The 19,567-nt window shown below is 42.9% G+C and overlaps 1 protein-coding gene across 1 annotated transcript; it reads left to right on the plus strand.

Annotated features, from left to right (window-relative positions):
- The first annotated feature begins 6,042 nt into the window (after positions 1-6,042).
- On the plus strand, positions 6,043-19,567 carry LOC139650876 (tetraspanin-8-like). Its single transcript, XM_071527663.1, has 9 exons — positions 6,043-6,202; positions 7,492-7,563; positions 9,064-9,183; positions 9,766-9,840; positions 11,596-11,691; positions 14,606-14,719; positions 15,434-15,466; positions 15,856-15,939; positions 17,222-19,567. The coding sequence occupies exons 1-9, from the start codon at positions 6,143-6,145 to the stop codon at positions 17,363-17,365; spliced, it is 798 nt and encodes a 265-aa protein (XP_071383764.1). The 5' UTR covers positions 6,043-6,142; the 3' UTR covers positions 17,366-19,567.

Raw genomic sequence — 19,567 nt, forward strand, 5'->3', positions numbered from 1 at the left:
TGCTTTGTTTTCTCAAGATAACGAGAAAATTTATATTTCCAACTCCGGTGCATCACATGTGACACGATGAGCTGACTGACTGAAGACTCTAACAGGTCGACTTCAACATTTGGGTTTTTTGAATAATAAATTTGACACGGAACAAGTTTTGTTATCCTGAGATCTCGAGATAATAATCTTGTTATCACGGGAAAACGTAGGAAATAAAATGATAATACTAAGTTCATGTATACAGCACAATTCATACACAGAATGAAACTCAAAGCTTTATGTGAAATAGATCGACTGACTTGACTTTATTAATTCATGCTTGCAGTGAGGTATGCTTAGAGCAATGCAGAATTTCATTCAATTTTCCATTAAGATCATAAAACATAGAAAGAGCACATTTGTACACCTAAAACAAGACAACGTAAAAAAGAGAAAAATGTAAAGTATTTGTACATACAGAGTTAATAAGAATAACTGGAGCACAGACTATATTTTAGCCTCAAGAGAACTGTTCAAAGAGATAAAAGAAAGAATAAATAAGTGAATAAATTTAAATAGTTACTTCCTATGCAGTTGGGCAAAAGGAGACAAGTAAGCACAAACTATATTCTCACCACATGCTTTAGAAAAATTGACAATACATTATTGTAAAACAATAAATAGATGATGATGATAATACTTTATTGTCAGATCCAGTGTGAAATTTCTCTTGCATCACAGCAGCTCCATTTGCAACATCACAGAAAAGACAAAAATTAAGACGGGACACAAATATACATATTCAACATATCATTAACAATCACAAAAGACATTATTCAAGGCCCTTCACCGTACATTTGATCTGGGATTAAGATCCATAAGATTACAGATTAAGAACTGTAAGGATACACAGTCGATCCCTCGCCTTTCCTCTCCTGCTCTGAACCTGAAGGGTTTGTTGTTGCAGGTCGGACGTCCGGCCAGCAGGGGGCAGCGAGCAGAGAGGAGAGAGGAGAGAGGAGAGAGGAGAGAGCAGAGAGCAGAGAGGAGAGAGCAGAGAGGAGAGAGCAGAGAGCAGAGAGCAGAGAGGAGAGAGGAGAGAGCAGAGAGCAGAGAGGAGAGAGCAGAGAGCAGAGAGGAGAGAGCAGAGAGCAGAGAGCAGAGAGGAGAGAGCAGAGCAGAGAGCAGAGAGCAGAGAGCAGAGAGGAGAGAGGAGAGAGGAGAGAGGAGAGAGGAGAGAGCAGAGAGCAGAGAGCAGAGAGCAGAGAGCAGAGAGGAGAGAGCAGAGAGGAGAGAGGAGAGAGGAGAGAGCAGCGAGCAGAGAGGAGAGAGCAGAGAGGAGAGAGGAGAGAGGAGAGAGGAGAGACCAGAGAGGAGAGAGGAGAGAGGAGAGAGGAGAGAGCAGAGAGGAGAGAGCAGAGAGGAGAGAGGAGAGAGGAGAGAGCAGAGAGCAGAGAGGAGAGAGCAGAGAGCAGAGAGGAGAGAGCAGAGAGCAGAGAGGAGAGAGCAGAGAGCAGAGAGGAGAGAGCAGAGAGCAGAGAGGAGAGAGGAGAGAGGAGATAGCAGAGAGGAGAGAGGAGAGAGGAGAGAGCAGAGAGGAGAGAGGAGAGAGCAGAGCAGAGAACAGAGAGCAGAGAGGAGAGAGGAGAGAGGAGAGAGGAGAGAGCAGAGAGCAGAGAGCAGAGAGCAGAGAGCAGAGCAGAGAGGAGAGAGGAGAGAGGAGAGAGCAGAGAGGAGAGGAGAGAGCAGAGAGCAGAGAGGAGAGAGCAGAGAGGAGAGAGGAGAGAGCAGAGAGGAGAGAGCAGAGAGGAGAGAGCAGAGAGCAGAGAGGAGAGAGCAGAGAGCAGAGAGGAGAGAGGAGAGAGGAGAGAGGAGAGAGCAGAGAGCAGAGCAGAGAGGAGAGAGCAGAGAGCAGAGAGCAGAGAGGAGAGAGCAGAGAGCAGAGAGGAGAGAGCAGAGAGCAGAGAGGAGAGAGCAGAGAGCAGAGAGGAGAGAGCAGAGAGCAGAGCAGAGAGGAGAGAGCAGAGAGCAGAGAGGAGAGAGCAGCGAGCAGCGAGCAGAGAGCAGAGAGCAGAGAGGAGAGAGCAGAGAGCAGAGCAGAGAGGAGAGAGCAGAGAGCAGAGAGGAGAGAGCAGAGAGGAGAGAGGAGAGAGCAGAGAGCAGAGAGGAGAGAGCAGAGAGCAGAGCAGAGAGGAGAGAGCAGAGAGCAGAGAGGAGAGAGCAGAGAGGAGAGAGGAGAGAGCAGAGAGGAGAGAGCAGAGAGGAGAGAGGAGAGAGGAGTCAGAGTTCAGAGGGAAATCTGCTCTCCAGCGTTAGGTGTGGGAACCAAACACCTGGACGTCCTGCAGGAAGTTCAGTGGACTGACATGTGGGAGAAGACACACACACACACACACACACACACACACACACACACACACACACACACACACACACACACACACACACACACACACTCATTCATCCTTGTACTTCTTTCTATCCTCATGACCACCATCCATCGACTGACATCCACTTGCATCCATTCCCTCTCCTCTAACCTTACATAACTATATAATTTTAAATAATATAATAATATGCATTGAAAGCACTTGTGCTAATTATAGACGCAAAACAATTTGTTTTTAAGTTTCGAGAGTGTCTGTGGAGCGATGTCTGGAAGTGTGTCAGTGGTGCTGACCTCCAGTCTGCAAACTTAAAACAAAGGATGTGTCTTTACTTTTTCTTTACTTCTACCACTCAGTAGAATAAAACACATTTACAGTTGTAACCAGACTACATTTTGTTCGCTCATTACCTCGTGGTTGAATCTTGTGTGTCTCCTAATGCCTGAAGTCTGGAGGCAGGAGGTCTGTCCACTATTAAAATCATCAGAACTCGAATTTTCCACTGATTTTCAAGGTTCTCTCTGGTTTTGGAGTCTCGTCTGCTTGGTTTTAGTTAGTTAGTTAGTTTTTTGTCCCCGGGGGGAAATTCTTTTCCACAAAACTGTACATCACAAGGAGAACCAGCAATACACTTTACACACATCATCACAAAAACAACATAAAAAGACAAGACCTCGCTGTACTCAGGGGGCGTGGCTTCATGTTCGGGGGCGTGGCTTCACGTCTGGTGGAGCTAGAGAGGAGGAGTCAACTGCCTTTAAATTACTCGGTTGTCATTTCCCAGAAATTACATTTAACTTTTCCACCGAAGTCTCTGCAGTCTGACAACATGGAGGCTAAAGACTCTGAGCTGCTTCTCTCATTTCTGTCCAATTCAGCATTTTTCCAGCCCTCCATCCAAAAAGCTCTGGCAGTCGGACAGCAGAGCGTCGCGATTGGCTCTGGCAGTCGGACAGCAGAGCGCTGTGATTGGCTCTGGCAGTCGGACAGCAGAGCGCTGTGATTGGCTCTGGCAGTCGGACAGCAGAGCGCTGTGATTGGCTCTGGCAGTCGGACAGCAGAGCGTCCGGTCGTTGTGCCGCTCGTGCCGTTAATCGTTCTCCCATCCTGCCGAGACAGAACGATTACCAGAACTCCTACTTCTTGTTTCTTTTTGGGGGGGAATGTGTGTGTGTGTGTGTGTGTGTGTGTGTGTGTGTGTGGGGAGGGGGTTGTGGCCTGTTCCCGTTAATACAAGAAGGAGGAGGAATTTCTAACCCTAACCCCCCCCCCACCCCCACCCAGTTATTTCTGCCTGTTTTTTCTCAGCAGCTCGTGTGGCTGTTGGCTCGGCTCCCAGACAAACAGAACTTCCTCTTTAAAAACATGGAGGCTGCCGTCAGAAACCTCACATCTCCAGAACACTTCCTGCTTTCCAGGAACGCAGGAGAGCAAAGGTTTGTTTTTCCACGCTGACTGAACCCGGCGTGTTGAGACGATCCGATTTACAATTTACAATTTACAATTTCACATTTGGCAGACGCTTTTATCCAAAGTGACTTACACCACATGAGATTTTCATACAACACAAGCAAGGTTCTAGTTAGGAGAGAACAACGAGAGTAAGTGCTATAAAGCTAAGATCTGGTCCAACAGGACATAGGTGCTATGAGGCAGTGCATAGAGTGCATAGAAGCACATTTTTTTTGTTTGTTTTTTTTTGTTTGGTTACCCGGGCCATTAGGTGAGAAGCGGAGGTCCAGCGGAGGTTTCCTGGTGGAATTTGTCTCGACCCACAGAGGAAACATGGAACTCTTCAGCCGCCGTTTAGAAAAACACACGCGACAAAACTGGAGTTACGAGGTTTGGGCGGCCATGTTTAGATCTGTCAGTCAGTGAAACAGACAGAGGAGAAACACACTGTAACTCTCAGGCTGCTTGTTTTTGTTTTTACTTTTGATCTACTTTTGTAACTGCTTGTAAATGATTCAACTCATCCCAAGTCAGTATTAAGTCCTGAGGCACAAGACCTAAGACGAGTCAAGTCCCAAGTCTAAATGTAGTCAAGTCAAGTCCAAGTCAAGTCCAAGTCATTAAAGTCAAGTCTCAAGTCTAAATGTAGAACAGCAGGTCAAGTCAGAACAAATCAAGAGTCCAGTATCAATTTAATATCTTAAAGAAAACTAAATATCTAGGACTTTTCAATGCAATATGGTTTTAATAGGATAAAAACTTGGTAAGAGCATCATGAGTTTGATTTCTAGAATCAGTTTCAACTTCAATAAATTCAATCATTCCATACAAATTCAGAAAAACAGAATTTAAATTCAGTCGTCCGCTGGAACAAATCTCATCACTTTCAATCTAAGTCATTTACACAAACACAAGATCTCAAGTCAAGACTTTAGAAACCTTTTCAAGTCATCAGAGTACAAGTCAGAGTCAAGTCCCAAGTCACCAGAACCCAAGTCAAGTCAAGTCTCAAGTCTTCTCTTCATGAAACATTTAGAATAAAAAAATACTGTGCATTTCAGTTTAAGGGGAGAAACAAGACTCACTGATAAAATGATTGTAGCCTCTTGCAATTTGTAAATCCAAGTAGTTTATATTGTGATTTTTGAGGTTTTTTTCATTAATTGTGCAGCACACACACACACACATATACTTACTTTTGGGGTATTTACATAGACTTACATTCATTTCCTGGAGACTTACCATAACCATAACCATAACCATAACCATAACCACTACTTGCCTAACCCTGACCCTGACCCTGACCCTGACCCTGACCCTGACCTTAACCACTGACCCAAAAAACAGCTTCAGCAATCAGCAACACGGCTTTTGTCCCCAATTGCACAAGCCGTCCCCAATCAGCTGGTCTTAAGTCTGGTGTGTGTCCCTGAAAGTGACTTAAGTCATACCCCCCCCCCCCCCCCCCACACACACACACACACACACACACACACACACAAGCCAGACTGCACCGCATGATGAAACCTGAGAAAACACAGAAGATTTGCGTCAGAAAACTGACTAATAAATAATCTGACCAAACGTTCGCTGGTATTTTATTTTTGACTTCATATCTGATATGAGGTCAGAGGGGAAGAACAGCTGCTGCTCACAAGTTCCACTGATGATTTTACATGTAGACTTGGGACTCGACTTGAGACTTCTGTTCTAGTCTTTCTAGTATTTATTTATTTATTTTCGGTGGATTGTTTTCCTGTCGCTCCTCAAACAGCAGAACGAGGCTTTAGAGAAACATGTCCGGGGATTAGAGACTACAGAGAGAAACTGAACTCAAAGCTTCATTCATTTTGTTAGTTATTAAACACATCTCCCCTATAACAATGAACAAAACAACTTTTTACACACACACACACACACACACACACACACACACACACACACACACAGCTGAAATGCCTTGCTGCAGTGGCTCTGACCCTAAATACTCCCAGCCTTCCCTCTCTCACACAATGGGGATTTTCCATTTGCATCTCTCTTCCTGGAATGAGGATATAGCCTCCCTCTCTCCCTGTGTGTGTGTGTGTGTGTGCGTGTGTGTTTATTGTATAACAACCGGAATAAACTTCCATATCGGATCCTCACTGCGGAGCCTCCTACCGTCATTTACAGGAAGCCCCGCCCCGCCCCGCCCTGCCCGTCCGTCGGCCGCTTTCTCTTCCCCAAAAACCAGTTCACCTCGATCCTCAGTTCACTTTCACCCCCCGCACCAAACAGCCGACACTGTTATTCTTCTTCTTCTTCTTCTTCTTCCAGCTGCCGTGTGTCGCATCATGTCTCAGGTCAGCAGCTGTCTGCGGCGGATCTTCACCGCCTTCAACATCTTCTTCGCGGTGAGTAAAACCGGTTTTGTTTTTCCCCTCCTGTCCCGTCTGGGAATAAGAAGTGCGTCCTGCGGCGGGACAGGCCCGGGCGGCGCGCGCTAAGTCACCAAAATACCTCCGACCTGCGCCTGTTTTTCCACCATGGACTTGACTCAGAAATGAGAATATTAGGCTACAGATTCATATTTTTTACTTTTAATCGCGCACTTCTGCATGTTTTAACTCGACTAAACACATGTACAAAGTTTATTTCTCATAACTAAAGTATTGATTGGTTATTGACTTCATATGTAAGTCATTAACATTCCTTGTTGGATCGATGCACGGAGGGGAAAGTGCGGTTTGAATGTGCAGCGTCACCGCCGCTCAGAGAGTTATGGCGGATTTATTTCCAGCAGTTCAACACAAAGTGACGCATGTGAGACTTTAGAGAAGAGATACAGAATAACACGAAAGAAAAAGAGATAAAGTGTAGAAGAAGAGAGTGTTTTTTTGTCTAAGAGACTAGAATAAAGTCTGTATGAGGATTTATTGTTTGTTTTTAGTCTTAGCAGTTGTTTTTTTTATTCCTTTGTTGTTTTTTTGATTGACAGCTCCGGGGTTTTCCGTGTTTTGTTTTTTCTCGCTTCTGTATTTGTCATTTGACTGCAATGCGTGTGACGTCACACACAGGTATTCCTGCCTGTTAACAAAGATCAGGATGTTTCCAACAAAGCATCAGCTACAGCCTTTTTTTTTTTTTTTTTCCTTAAAGTGAAACTCATCTAAACCAAAACCCCTTAATTTAATCCCTGAAATGTCCTTAATTTCTCATCACATAAACATTAGTATCCATTAGAAATAACAGCTTTATGGGGTCATAAGGGATTTATTCATGGGTTGATTCACAGAGACTCTAGAAATTAAGGGATTTTTCATGTCTTTTGTGCAGGTTTACAGGTTATTAATGAGTTATTAATGGAAAGTTCCTGTCTCCCTGAATTTTACATTAAATTAGAAAGTAAGGAGTCAAACATTAAGGGGAGTTTAAGGAGGTTTTGATGGAGCCTCCTCCATTAATAACTCCCTTAACTCATTTTAAGGGGATTTTGCATGAATTAAGGGTGAATTCATGTAAATGTGAGGGAATCTTAAGGGATTACTGGTTCGTAGAGTTTGGATTCAAACTAAAAGATAAAGCTGGTGGAGTCTGTTGTGCAGAGATACAGTGGAGTGAAGGTGTTTCTGCAGCTGGATCTCATCTTCCTCATCATCCTCCTCTTCCTCATCCTCCTCTTCCTCCTGGTCTCATGTTTCAGGTGGTCGGCGGACTCATCATCGCTCTGGCTCTGCTGTGTCAGGTCCTGTACAACAGACATGGAGGAGGCGATGTAAGAGTCACACACACACACACACACACACACACACACACACACTCAAATCTAGACTGTACCGGACTGCATGTAATTTTAGTTCTACAAATATTTCCTGGAGGCAGAAACAATCTGATTGGCTGGAGGACAAACGATAAACAAACATGGCCGCCCTGCAGCTTTTTTTTTTAAAAACCTTTATTTAAACTCGAATAACCATTGAGGTTGCCCTCATTTACAATGATGTCGAGTTACAAACAAGTTCAAAGTATTAAATAAATAGGACAAGACATAGATGACAATAAAGAAAATCAATTAAAACAGTTACACATTGAGGCAGGGAGGTTTGTGATCATGGTTTTAAATTGTCCATAGGTTAGTAGAGTATTGGTTTTTAGTGTGTGTTGAAGATCATTCCAGGAATTTGGAGCACTAAAATAAAAGGCTGATTGTCCAGATTTAGACCGTGCTTGGGGGACCTTAAGCATAAGCAAGTCATTTGAGCGAGTTTGATAGGGTCCAAGGTTCCAGTCCAGCATCATTGAAATGTAGGGTGGTAGCTTTCCAACGAGGGCTTTATATATAAACAAATACCAATGTTTATTACGCCTCTCTGCCAGAGAAGACCAACCCACCTTATTATAGAGAATACAATGGTGAGTACCATAGCTATCACCAGTAATAAATCTGAGGGCAGAATGATAAACCGTGTCTAGGGGTTTAAGGGTGGAAAGAGCAGCATTTCTGTAAATTACATCCCCATAATCCAAGTTTAGGAAGCTAATTTAACAAACTGGTTCGTCTGTAATGAAGCTGCTTGTGTACAGAAGAGTTTTCTTACCGCTGACCGCATGGACGGATTACTGAACGGGCCAACCGGGCACAGGCCCCGGGGCCCCAGAGCTCAGGGGGCCCGGAGCTCGGGGGGGGGGGGGGGGTCGTCACCGTGTCATAACTCTGAAACTCAGGTAGCAAAATCTTCTTTGACTTTCTGACTTCATCATCAGACTCTGAATGACGTTCATGCAGCAAGTTAGTTAACTGCTAAACATGAACGGCAAAGAAGGAACTCGGGTCCAAATGTAAATAAAATATAAATTACAATCATTTCTTTCATTCCTTCATGATGGTGAAGGTCAGCTAGCTAACTAGCTAACCTAGATAACTTAGTATGATAGATTGTATTTTTTCAGTTAGCAGCAGAGTGCTAGGCTTCATAATATTAGCTTCCTCCTCTCTTACCTCTTGTCTTTTTCACTGAGCTTCAGTCTAATGTTACTTAGCCAGAAAAACTGTGGTTCTTTGGCTCCGCCCACTGAGGTTTAACTCAACCAATCAGATCATTTCTGCCTCCGGAGCAGCTCTGAAATGTTTGTAGAACTAAAACGACGTTCCAACATTGATATTTAACACATTTATCCAAAACACTGATTAATAATAATAACACGTGAAAACACACACACACACACACACACACACACACACACAGTGTTAAGCAGCCTGTGTGTGTGTCTGCAGTTGTTGGATGGCCGCTCCTCCAGCTTGCTGATGCTCTACGTTATCGGAGCCGTTACCATGGTGATCGCCATCCTGGGAGCCTACGGAGCCCACAAGGAGAACAAGGTGGCTCTGATCGTGGTGAGTAGACACACACACACACACACACACACACACACACACACACTAGGACCGTCCAATAGTGACAAATTATCATATTGCGATTATTTTACTGAATAGGCAACTGTGATATAAATTGCGACAGGCTACAGACAGATTTTACATTTTTCGGCAAACATAAAATAAAGATAATGTCATGTTGCTTCATATTTTCTGTTTGAATACAATTAGCCTAGTTTTTTTTTTTAAATGATTTTACCCTGTCCCCCTGTCCTCCTGTCCCTCTGTCCTCTTGTCCCCCTGTCCTCCTGTCCCTCTGTCCTCCTGTCCTCCTGTCCTCTTGTCCCCCTGTCCTCTTGTCCTCCTGTCCCCCTGTCCTCCTCCTGTCCCCCTGTCCTCCTCCTGTGCTCCTGTCCCCCTGTCCTCCTGTCCCCCTGTCCTCCTCCTGTCCTCCTGTCCCCCTGTCCTCCTGTCCTCCTGTCCCGCTGTCCTCCTGTCCTCCTGTCCTCCTGTCCCCCTGTCCTCCTGTCCCGCTGTCCTCCTGTCCCGCTGTCCCCCTGTCCTCCTGTCCCTCTGTCCCCCTGTCCTCCTGTCCCGCTCCAGTTCCTGGTCTGCATGGTGATCGGAAGCCTGATGATGCTGAAGGCCGGCGTTCCACTGGCCATCGCTCGCCCCAAGGTGAGAGAGTCTACTGACTCTACTGAGTGTCTACTGACCCTACTGTCCACTGACTCTACTGTGTGTCTACTGACCCTACTGTCCACTGACTCTACTGTGTGTCTACTGACTCTACTGAGTGTCTACTGACCCTACTGTCTACTGACTCTACTGAGTGTCTACTGACCCTACTGTCCACTGACTCTACTGTGTGTCTACTGACTCTACTGAGTGTCTACTGACCCTACTGTCCACTGACTCTACTGTGTGTCTACTGACCCTACTGTCCACTGACTCTACTGTGTGTCTACTGACTCTACTGAGTGTCTACTGACCCTACTGTCTACTGACTCTACTGAGTGTCTACTGACCCTACTGTCCACTGACTCTACTGTGTGTCTACTGACTCTACTTAGTGTCTACTGACCCTACTGTCTACTGACTCTACTTAGTGTCTACTGACCCTACTGTCTACTGACTCTACTGTGTGTCTACTGACCCTACTTAGTGTCTACTGACCCTACTTAATGTCTACTGACCCTACTTAGTGTCTACTGACCCTACTGTCTACTGACCCTACTGTCTACTGACCCTACTTAGTGTCTACTGACCCTACTGTCTACTGACTCTACTGAGTGTCTACTGACTCTACTGAGTGTCTATTTTGGACTCAGAGGACAGACCTTACAGACTATTTGTCACATCGTCTCTTTTTGTTGTTGTTTTTTTAAGCTGTGGGAGAAAATAATTAAAAAGCGGGCAGACTAACATTTATTATCTAATCTAATCATACATTTATGATAAATTTAAAACCAAGATCCATATATATATATTTTATAATAGAATATACTGTATACACTGTATGTACGTCTACTGTGGGGTCTACTGCCCTCTAGTGGTGCGCCCACAGCAGCAGAAATGAAGCATTTCAGCAGGCAATAAAAACAATAAATAGCCTACCACAGGTCTTTTAAAATGTATGATGAAGTCTAAATCTAAATAAAAGTCTAAATAAATAAAAAAAAGTCCCCCAGAGGTGGGGACTTGAGTCACAGTTGTAACTGCTTGAGACTTGACTTGCTGCATGAAGAGAAGACTTGGGACTTGACTTGACTTGTACTTTGATGACTTGAAAAGGTTTCTAAAGTCTTGACTTGAGAACTTTTACTTTTACTAGACAGACTTTGGATTAGACTGTATTTAGAGTTCGGTGTGGTTTCATTTGGTGGTTTTTCTAATGACATCATGCTTGCATCACCTTGGACTTACCCTTGTGTGTCAACATTCATATTACAACATGAGATATTCTGATGAATTCAGTTTGCTTATTGCGCAATGTGAATTACAAACTAAGAAAGAATGAGATGGGCATTATACAAAATTGGAGAGATTTGTTCCAGCAGACGACTGAATTTAAATTCTGTTTTCTGAATTTGTATGGAATGATTGAATTTATTGAAGTTGAAACTGATTATAGAAATCAAACTCATGATGCTCTTACCAAGTTTTTATCCTATTAAAACCATATTGCATTGAAAAGTCCTAGATATTTAGTTTTCTTTAAGATATTAAATTGATACTGGACTCTTGATTTGTTCTGACTTGACTTGCTGTTCTACATTTAGACTTGAGACTTGACTCGAGCAAAGTTGACACCTCTGCCCATAACAGTAAATTTTCTGCTGTCCTTTTTCTTATTCTGCACATTTATCATCAGCTGTTAACTGTGTGTGTGTGTGTGTGTGTGTGTGTGTGTGTGTGTGTGTGTGTGTGCAGTTGGAGGATATGATGAAGGTGAGGTTACAGCAGGTTCTGCCACTGGACAAGGCTTCAGAAGACGTCAAGACCGTGGCTGAAAACCTGCAGAGCAATGTAAGATACACACACACACACACACACACACACACACACACACACACACACACACACACTAAAGCTTTGCATATGAACCCTGTTGTCCAGGGTAATAAAGTTCAGTTTTCAGACGGGATTTGCTTAGTATAATCCACTCTGAATACGACCAGACAAAGTGATATTTGTATTTTTTTTCCCTTTGATCTCAGTTCGTTTTGCAGGCAGCGATTTGAGTTTGAGTTTTTCTTTGCCTTCGGGTGATTAAATAGTTTTTCCTGCCCACACACACAGCAGCTTCTCGCCACATTCGCTTCCTGGGTTTTCTCTGTGTGTGTGTGTGTGTGTGTGTGTGTGTGTGTGTGTGTGGGAGAAAGTTGTTTATGTTCAAACACACAAACTGTTGTTGACCTACTCGGGTCTGGCTCAACCGGTTTCCACTCCCAGCGTGCCCCGGCAGGTTAAACAATAACAGGCACGGGGCCGTCTGATTGGCCGGCGGACGGGTTGCCGGGCAGAGATGCAAATCACACCGAGGAAAGGCGGAGTCGAGTTAGAAGGAAGTAAACAACCAACCGGGCTGATGCAAACAACCAGCGCCATTTTCTGTTGTTGAAAGAATGGAGATTCACACACACACACACACACACTCACACACACACACACACACACACACACACACACACACACACACACACACTGCATGTAAAACACAAACATCGGCACTGCCTCCAAAACATGAAGCGTTCCAGACTTCAGACCACAGAACCTGAATGGACAGAACAGTTCTTCCACTGTCTGTCTTGGTAATTTTGCTAGTTCAGCATAAAATGGAAATGGATCAAATTTTAAGTGTTAGTTGCTATGGTGACAACACAAGTCTGGACATTAAGGCTGTAAAGTCTGTCAGACTGTGAGAACTGAGCAGATGAGTCTCTTAGCAAACTGTCAAAACTCAACTGGAAGCTAACGTTAGCGACGAGGCTAACGTAGCTTCATCACAGACTGGACTTCTCTCTCTAGCTCTTCTAGTCAACATTAGCATGTTAGCAAACCTAGCTGGTCAGCATCATCAAACAGGTTCCTTTAACTTAATGTAGCCCCTTAAATGCTATAAGCTAACGTAGCTTAGCCTACGTTTAGTGGAGAAGAAAAGAGTTAACAGACATCAGTAGAAACAGATTAACTAGAACTAATTCCACTAACTGCACAGATGTCAAAACTTAAACAGCAAGGCAAGGCGGCTTTATTTGTATAGCATATTTCATACACAGAGGAAATTCAAAGTGCTTTACAGAGTAATAAAAAATACAGTAAAGGTAAAAAAAAATTACAATTAAAAAGTGCAAAAGTACAGACAAGAGATCCACAAGATAAAAGACTTAAAAAGTAAACTAGTGCAGTTCAAGTCAAGTGAAATAGAAAGATGAAAGAAAAGACAGTGCAAGAGGATTAGAAAAGTGAAAAGTGCATTAAAGTCACATTTAAAAGAAAATAAAAAAGATAAATAAATAAATATAACAGTGCAGATGAGTGTTGCCCTAGATTTCTTAAAAAGCCCTGGTGGACAGAAAGGTTTTACGCTGATTTAAAAGATTGTAAAGTGGAGGCAGACCTCAGATCAGTTCTGGAAGTTTGTTCCAGGCCTGAGGAGCATAAAGACGAAAAGCTGCTTCTCCAGGCTTTGTTCTGACCCTGGAACAGTAAGCAGACCAGCACCTGAAGACCTGAGGGGTCTGGAGGGGTCATAACACCGAAGGAGATCAGAAATGTATTTTGGTCCTAAACCATGAAGTGCTTTATAAAGCAGCAGGCCACAGAGCTCCACCTAGTGGAGGCAGAGTGAAACTTCATTCAGCTGCAGTGTCAGTTTTCACTGCTTTGGTTCTTGCTGTCAAACCTCTCAGCTCAGTGACTTGCTGTGAGTCGCTTTGTACTAGGGATGTTCCTAACGACTAATTTCCCTGTCGATTAAACGAAAGTTTAAATGTAGACTAGTCGACTAGTCTAAAAGTAAGAAAACACTCACAAAACAGTCAAAAATGAGCACAATTTAATCTACAAGGTTAAAACGTCTGAAAAAATATTGCATGTATTTAAGAGCCATTTGAAACCGTTAATCATATTCTTCAATAACTGTTGCACTTTGCGCGTCTTCCCGCACCACCATACAAGTGGATCTTCGTTAGGTGAGATACAGGTTTACAACCTTATTTTCCTTTTCTAGATCAAAATACTGCCAAACCGCGCTGGAGATGTCATCTCTGTCCGGTCCCACTTTCCACCTTTACATCCGGGCATGACCGTCTGCTGGGGCTGCAGCCCCGGCTAGTGGCAGGTGGCTGCGTAACATCTTAGACGCAACAATTAAGCGGCGTACATTATTAATAATTAGTTTAACCGACTAGTATTTCTGGTGCCGATTAGTGAGGGTAGAAACGTTTAAACGACTAGTCGACTAATCGCGCACATCCCTACTTTATACAGAAGCTAGTCCACCGGGTCACTGCAAGATGGCCGCTGCTCCGACCGTCCGGGAACGTTGATTTGAACGGGAAAGACCGTTCTGTCCGTTCGAGTTCCGCGGTTCAGACGGAAACTGTAAACATAAAGACCAGCCGAGTTGTTCCTCTCTCTGTTCTGCTTCCTCTGCTCGGCTCCACGGACGCTCAGACGCCTGGATGTGAGAATGTGAATCCTGCACCTGTTGAATTGCAGGCTGCTTATTGGGTAAAATAAAAAATTAAGTTGCTGTGAACCAACAAAATCACAACCAGGAACCGAGTCTTCAGATTCTTCTTCTTCTCCTTCTTGTCAACACCAAAGATGCTGCCTGGCAGACGGGATTACAGGCTGAACTCGACTCTTGAGTGATAAATATTTTAGCAGTTTTCTATAAGTCTTTTTCTGTGTTTTTTCCCTGTTGTGCCTGTAGCTGCACTGCTGCGGCCTGTTCAGCTACCAAGACTGGGAGGACCAGATCCCCGACTCCTGCCTGTGCAACTCAGAGGAGGAGGTGGAGGGACTGTGCCAGAGAGTCCAGTACATGGTGAGTACACACACACACACACACACACACACACACACACACAAACACACACAGCAACCCGGTCTCACGGCAGTTCGTGAAATAGTCACAAAATTTTATCTATTGATTCGTGTTCATGGACACGATTTTTCAATTTTTTTCAAACGAATGTATTTCAATTCGAAGTATCTTTCGTGCCTGCAACATGTTTTTTTTCTGTCAGTCGGGACTCAGGAAGTAGTGTGACACTGAAATAAAACTGTGGTCAGTCAGGGCGTTGTGGTCGGGGGGGCGGATGGGCGTATGGTTAGGGTTTCATACGTTTGCCTTCGGTGCCGATGACCGGGGTTCGATTCCCAGCGTGTTCAAAGTACATTTCAACCGTAAGCCACATTTAAATTTTTAACAAACGTTTTTCTTATTTAACCATGACCAAACCATTTCTCTAACCTTAACCAAGTTGTTTTAGTTGCCTAACCGTAACCATAACCCAAGTAGTTTTATTTGCTAAAACTTACGTTTTCAAATTCGTGGTGGAGGCACGTTTTTTAGTTTGTGTTCATTTCACGAAAAAAATGGCAAAATCCTCTCCACGTACACGAATCAATAGATTACATTTTCGTGACTATTTCACGAACTGCCGTGAGACCGGGTTGCACACACACACACACACACACACACACACAGCTGAGTTGTGTTGAATGCGGATTACCAAGGTCTCTCTTTCTCTTCCAGAACTTGTTCCAGTCGAAGTCGGTCTACACTCAGGTGAGCGGCTCTGCAACTAAACCTGCAGCAAATAAAATAAATAGTTAAAGTTGTTCCATTTTTCATTTTAACCATCAGTATATCGTTATCATATTAATGTTGCTACTACCTTGGTCTAATGACTGTAAACCAGTGTAGTGAGTCCATGTTGGAGACGATTGATCTCCTCTATCTAGTACCATCATTACACTGATGTCTTTAAATGAATGTGCAGATGATTTACTGATGGTGAAATTATACACTTTGTGACTTTAAAATAAGTCTCACCCCGCAGATCTTCTTCACCGTCACCAAATAGAATAAATCATTTTATTTTTCAGTATTTCTTTAATAAAATAAGAGTAAAAACTGTTATAGCTGACCTCCTCCTTCTTCCCTCCCTCCATCAGTCCTGCTTCCCCCTCATCATGTCCTTCATCTCCCTGGGGGCTGACGTGTGTCTGGGTGTGATCTTCACTCTGGCCATCCTGGCGGTGAGTCAAAACCTTTTACTAGACAGACTTCAGATTAGACTATTTAGAGTTCGGTGTGGTTTCATTTGGTGGTTTTTCTAATGACATCATGCTTGCATCACCTTGGACTTAACCTTGTGTGTCAACATTCATATTACAACATGAGATATTCTGATGAATTCAGTTTTCTTATTGCGCAATGTGAATTACAAACTAAGAAAGAATGAGATGGACATTATACAAAATTGGAGAGATGAATTGGAGGAAGAGGCAGACATTTTGTAAAATATGAGAAAGAGCCATCATTTCTCAGATGGAGAAACAGCCAGTAGAAAATCAAGTCAACTTCCAAGTCAAGTCCCAAGTCCAAATGTAGAGTATCAAGTCAAGTCCATGTCATTAATGTCAAGTCTCAAGTCTAAATGTAGAACAGCAAGTCAAGTCAGAACAAATCAAGAGTCCAGTGTCAATTTAATATCTTAAAGAAAACTACAGGAACAAATTTCATACAGTAAAGCCGAAAATGAACCACAAGTACAAATTTAAAAGACATGGATATTCCTTGATAACTATAGTGCTGCGGCATTCAATTTCCTGTGATATTTACATTCATAATACCCTGAAATAGCCGAAGATTGCTTGCTAGCTAGACTATCGTTAGCTCGATTGCTAACGTTAGCCTGGAAGGCTGGAAATGTGTGTAAACAGTTTAAGCAGACACCGTCTTTTCTCCAATTTTCCGACCATAAAGCACGTGAACGCAAACGAGTCGGACAGCGGAATTGTGACGTCTGATTGCTAGCTAAGCTATCGCTAGCTCGCTTGCTAACGTAGGAATCATAAACAGCCTTGTTGGTACAGAAGACAAGAAACTAACAGCCACACATACAGCAGACACTCATCTCCATCTCCTCCTGACCATTGATTATGTATATATACAGTATATATGTATGGATACGCATTTATTATTATTATTTGCATTTTTGCACTGTCTCTATAGTTCTTATATTATGTACATTACCTCTATTTTTCATCTTATTACCTCTTTTATTATCTTCTTGTACTTGTTTTTTCCTTGGTACTGTTCTGCCAGTTGCTGCTGTGGCACCTGAATTTCCCCAAGTGCTAAAGTGCTGTCTTATCTTATCTTATCTTATCTTATCTTTTTTCCAATTTTCCGACCATAATCCACATGACGGCCGAGTCGCGACGTATTCTCGACTCGGAGAGAAGTACGCCCGGACATCACTTGAATGCAGGCTGTGATGTGAGTCTGACTAAACTTCTGTGTCTCCCTCTCCAGCTGCTGGGCGTGGCTCTGTCCTCGCTCATCATCCACCAGATGCGCGTCCCGTCCAGCAGGCCGACCATGGTCCTGACGGTGCCGGCGGTCTTCGCCCCTCAGCCGCCCAAATACCAGGAGCTGTACAACCCTCCGGAGTACTAGAGACGAGGGCCGCCGCCTCCGGGACCGGACCGCCACGCAAAGAGCTTCGCGGCTTTCTTGTGCTCTCCTTTCCACGGTTCGGGGAGGCCATGTTGTTTATTTTGTGCTTTAGTGATTTTTCCTTGAATGAGACGCAACCGGTGGACTCTTGATCCAAAGTGCCTTACGTTACGTTGAGGATCTGTTCGTACCGTCGGCCCCAGACGATACCGGACTGCTGATCTTGTCTGCACAAGACAGCAATACGGCCGCCAGCAGGGAGTGGGAATTGACGAATGGGACACAATTAATGTGGATAAGATGGTGAGATAAAGAAAACTAAAAATATCACTGGTTAAAATTGTCTAATAAACAGCTTTTCTGCATCGGTTTTAAAAGATTTCCATCCGTCTCAGCATGCGCACTGAAACAGCATTTCACCGGTCCGGAGTCAGAAGAGCGGCTTGTGATTGGCTTGGATTCGTGTTTTGTTTTTGTTTTTTTTATTCTGGAGTGAATAAACTAGGCTCCTGCTTATTGGTCGGTGCTGTGAGGCCGAGCTCATCGATCACTTCAGGTCACAATTTGATTCACGTGGCAAAAAATCAAACTTTAAGTTTAGTTTAAGTTTAAGTTTATTTGCACTTTTTTTTTTTAAAGAAAAAAACAGACAAAGAAAAAGTAAAATCAAAATAAAGTTACATGTGCAGGTGAGGTAGAAACCCACTACGGGCTTATCTAAAAACCTCATCTAAAAGAGAGAAAAAAAAAATATATATATATATATAAAATAAAATAGAAAAATGATCCAAAATAAAAGTATCAATTCACAAGCATATCTTATACATGCCTAATCACATTGTAAAAACTAAAATAATATAGGCTGCTATAAATAATCAAAATGATTCAATACAAAATCTTTCCACACCAATCTCACTTCAAATTCTAACTCTAGCACTTTTTTTTTAGAGAATCCTTCATCGTTTCGACTGCTGCGGTTTTCATAAATATTTGCACTTTTAACGCACTAAACGATCCAAATAAAGCACTTGTCAACCAGTCGTTCATCGCCAGTCCTCATTTGTAATGTTGCCGAATCCTCACACTTTCACCACTAAAAATACAGCAGATTGCCTTACAGTTGATTACAGAAGCCATACCAAAACGCAGAATGCATCCTGTTAGCTCTGAAATAAATCGTGGCGATATCTTTCCTCCCCAGCGCCGTGCGGTCCGGCTGATCGGCTCGCGGCGATCAGGGTGCGGTCGATCCACTGGTACATCTACAAAAATGTAGTTTTATTTGTTCAGTTAGTTTATCTTGTATCCAGACATATCACGCTTATTTTAGTTTTTTTTTTGGGTGGAATAAAATTTTACCTGTTTCAACAAATTTGACTTTTTTTTCCAGGAGAATTTAACTTTCAGGACATTTAGAAAGTGAACTTGTCTTGGAGAAAGTAAAGATTTTCTTCACTTCACTTTTATGATGATTTCTTGAAAGAAGTCATATTGGCATGAATCAAGTGAAATTTATTGAAGCCAGCAGATTATCTGCCAGTGCAGTGAGAGGATTTGACTAAAAATATCATGAAATAAGCTGATAGGTCTGGAGACAAGAGAAAATCACTGGACAACTTGTAATTTTTTACAGTGAATATATATTCCTCACTTACTCTTATTGCCTTAGTGAATGTTATATGTGGTAAATTCATATTATTATACAGCGGGTCTTCTTTTTCTGAGGTGACTGATTATCTGTCTAGAACTCAATAGAGTACTGACTCCTGAATCCCATCATTATCCACATTTTCCCGTTACACAGCATGACGCATCCAGAACCTTCAGAAACCTCCAGAAGTTGGACTTTTAATTTTAAACCGAGCGCTGTAGCTGTGTTTTATTTCTTTTTCCTCATCAAGTCGATGTTGTTTGTTAATGACTATGTGTGTAAAAGGAATGCTGACGGACGGAGGAGGGAATTGTCTGTTTCATTGTAAAGAAACATTTGTATGTTTGTAAAAGTGCCTCATGTGTCACTTATGTGCAAAGGGAAAAAAAAGGCCAAAGGGATTGGAAAATAAAAAGGAGAAATATTTTCTTAGTATTGTTTCTAAAAAGAGAAATTGTTTTTATTTTATTCTTTTCTTGTTTCTGTTTCTGATGTGACATGGATAGACACCAACTGTCTTCTACTACAAATAAAAACATATTTTAACTCTC

Source organism: Centroberyx affinis, unplaced genomic scaffold, assembly GCF_046629955.1.
Source record: "Centroberyx affinis isolate AG114_WGS23_722 - 3 ecotype Tasmania unplaced genomic scaffold, CSIRO-AGI_Caff_v1 ptg001564l_1, whole genome shotgun sequence".
NCBI classification, from domain to species: domain Eukaryota; kingdom Metazoa; phylum Chordata; class Actinopteri; order Beryciformes; family Berycidae; genus Centroberyx; species Centroberyx affinis.

What these genes read in the sequence shown, in the direction of transcription:
- LOC139650876 (XM_071527663.1), top strand. Translation starts at nt 6,143, where the DNA reads ATGTCTCAGGTCAGCAGCTGTCTGCGGCGGATCTTCACCGCCTTCAAC. An exon ending in CGAAGTCGGTCTACACTCAG is followed by an intron (nt 15,467 to 15,855) that starts GTGAGCGGCTCT and finishes TCCCTCCATCAG; the next exon opens with TCCTGCTTCCCCCTCATCAT. An exon ending in TCACTCTGGCCATCCTGGCG is followed by an intron (nt 15,940 to 17,221) that starts GTGAGTCAAAAC and finishes CTCCCTCTCCAG; the next exon opens with CTGCTGGGCGTGGCTCTGTC.